Below are 2,107 nucleotides of genomic sequence, written 5' to 3'. Positions count from 1 at the left end.
CCGCCCCACCGCCCAGGGCCGAGAGGGCCCCAGCAAGAGGCCGTCAGCCGAGGGCTGTGGCAGCCTGGCGTGCGGCCCTGTCGCCTGTGCCCCTGGTGAGGGCCTGGCCGCTTCCCAGACGGCCAGGCTGGGCCCCATGCGCCTTCCCGGCCCAAGCCTGACCCCGCTTCTGCAGGCCCGCTTGTCCCCTGTGGCTGGGGTGGGGTGTCCTGGCTACTCCAGGCCCTGCACCCCGGCTGTGGCCCCGGCCTCCCGCGGTCCCAGCCCGCATGCCGCACCTCCCCCTGCTGCACCCCAGGACTGAGCTTAACCTGGCGGTGCTTGGCGGCTGTGTTGCCCGCTCACGCCCTCGGGCCCGGGGCCACGCTCCGGCCACACTCTGCTCTGGCTCTGCTTATCGGGGCCCCCCGGCTCTGCTCTGGCCCTGCTTATCACGGCCCCCCGGCTCTGCTCTGGCTCTGCTATCGCGGCCCCCCGGCTCTGCTCTGGCCCTGCTTATCGGGGCCCCCCGGCTCTGCTCTGGCCCTGCTTATCGGGGCCCCCCGGCTCTGCTCTGGCTCTGCTTATTGCGGCCCCCCGGCTCTCTGGCTCTGCAGAAGCGCTGGCACACAGAAGGACCCGGGGGCTCCTTGCGGAGTGTCCAGATGGGCACGGGCTGGGCGCACAGGCGCGGCCGGAGGACAGTGGCCTCAGGCCCCCCCAGAGCCCACGCACCCCACTGAAGAGGTCTGGGTCCCCGCGCCCTCCGCTGTGCCGCCTGGCCAGCCAGGCAGTTGCCATGGGGCAGACGTGGCTTGTCCTGGAAGTCCTTGCGCGTTCGCCCAGCTCTCAATGGGGAGCACAGGGCTGGGCGCGGGGCTGACCGCCCCTCCACAAGTAAGGTCTGCCTGGCAGACCATGGGGGACGGCAGGGCCCGCCCCCGCGCCCGGGTCCTGCTGCCGCGGGTCCTCTGTGTCCAGTGCTGCCCGCCCCTGCGCATGCTCCCCCTCCCGAGTCAGTCACCCCGTCCTGAGGTGCGCCGACAGCACAGCCGGTGGGTACCCCCTCCCTCCCCAGGACCTGCCTGGGCAGGGGCGCAGGGCCCCGAGCCCGCAGTGGGCAGCGGCGACTCTCATAAGTCAGCGCGGCTCTCGGGGACGGGCGGGCAGGGGGCACAGCCGGTCACGAGCACTGGTCAGTCCGCTCCGTCCTGGGACCTCCAGGTCAGTGGGGATGTGACCGAGACGACTGGCCCTCGGGGCTGCCGGGACTCTGTGGGGCTCCCCCATGAGGGTCAGGAAGTAAAGAGCAGAACAGACGGGGCCCCGGCGCCCCGCACCAGCTGACAGGTCCTGCCTGGCACGGGCGCCCAGGCAGCCCAGAGGGTCCCTGAGCCCCCTGCCCGCTGCCCAGGGTCTACTGTGGGACAGCAGGGACTTTTATACAGAGGGGCCTGTGTCCACTGAGCCAGGCCAGCCACAGCCCACAGGACGGCCTTTCTGTCCCCTGGGGACTCCCGGGAAGGGCAGGAACGGCCCAGCAGACGCTGACCAGGAGGGTGTCGGCCACCGGGCCCTGGCCTACAGCCCGAGGCCTGGAGGCCCTGCCTGGGGATTTGCTGTCTGGCCACCGGCAGGGGCTAAGCGCCCCCCACAGGGGGTTCGTGTGTCAGTGTCACCCAGGAGCCCAGCCCAGAGCGGGGTGTCCACAGGGCCCCCTGGCCAGGCAGGAGACCGGCAGCCAGGCCCGTGGACAGCGAGGCCGGCCCGGGGCTCCCGGAGAGCCCGGCTGCTGCGTGGACCCAGGCGGGCGCCTCCCTTGCACTGAGCACCTCTGTGCCCGCAGCTCTCCTACGTGGACGCCGAGGGCAGCCCGGTGGGCGTGGTGCAGATGACCTTCCTGCGGCTGCTCAGCGCCTCTGCGCAGCAGAACGTCACCTACAACTGCTACCAGTCGGTCGCCTGGCAGGACGCCGCCACGGGCAGCTACGACAAGGCCATCCGCTTCCTGGGCTCCAACGACGAGGAGATGTCCCACGACAACAGCCCCTACATCCGCGCCCTGGTGGACGGCTGCGCGGTGAGTGGCCGCCCTGTGCCACCCCGCTCCGCCCCGCGCCACTCCTCT

General features: G+C 72.0%; 1 protein-coding gene across 1 annotated transcript in view; it reads left to right on the top strand.

The window, feature by feature from the left end:
• The window catches only part of LOC101623468 (collagen alpha-1(XI) chain-like), a gene marked incomplete at its 5' end in the record, with an annotated part of 28,152 nt that overhangs the window by 19,931 nt on the left and 6,114 nt on the right, over nt 1-2,107 (top strand). Inside the window, one exon of the mRNA XM_012721180.1 lies at nt 1,809-2,059. Coding sequence (XP_012576634.1) covers nt 1,809-2,059 — 251 coding nt within the window. The remainder of the gene's footprint in view (nt 1-1,808; nt 2,060-2,107) is intronic.

This window comes from Condylura cristata, unplaced genomic scaffold, assembly GCF_000260355.1.
Source record: "Condylura cristata isolate star-nosed mole 26May11 unplaced genomic scaffold, ConCri1.0 scaffold00006, whole genome shotgun sequence".
Lineage (NCBI taxonomy): Eukaryota > Metazoa > Chordata > Mammalia > Eulipotyphla > Talpidae > Condylura > Condylura cristata.
This window is presented reverse-complemented; position numbering and strand designations above follow the sequence as displayed.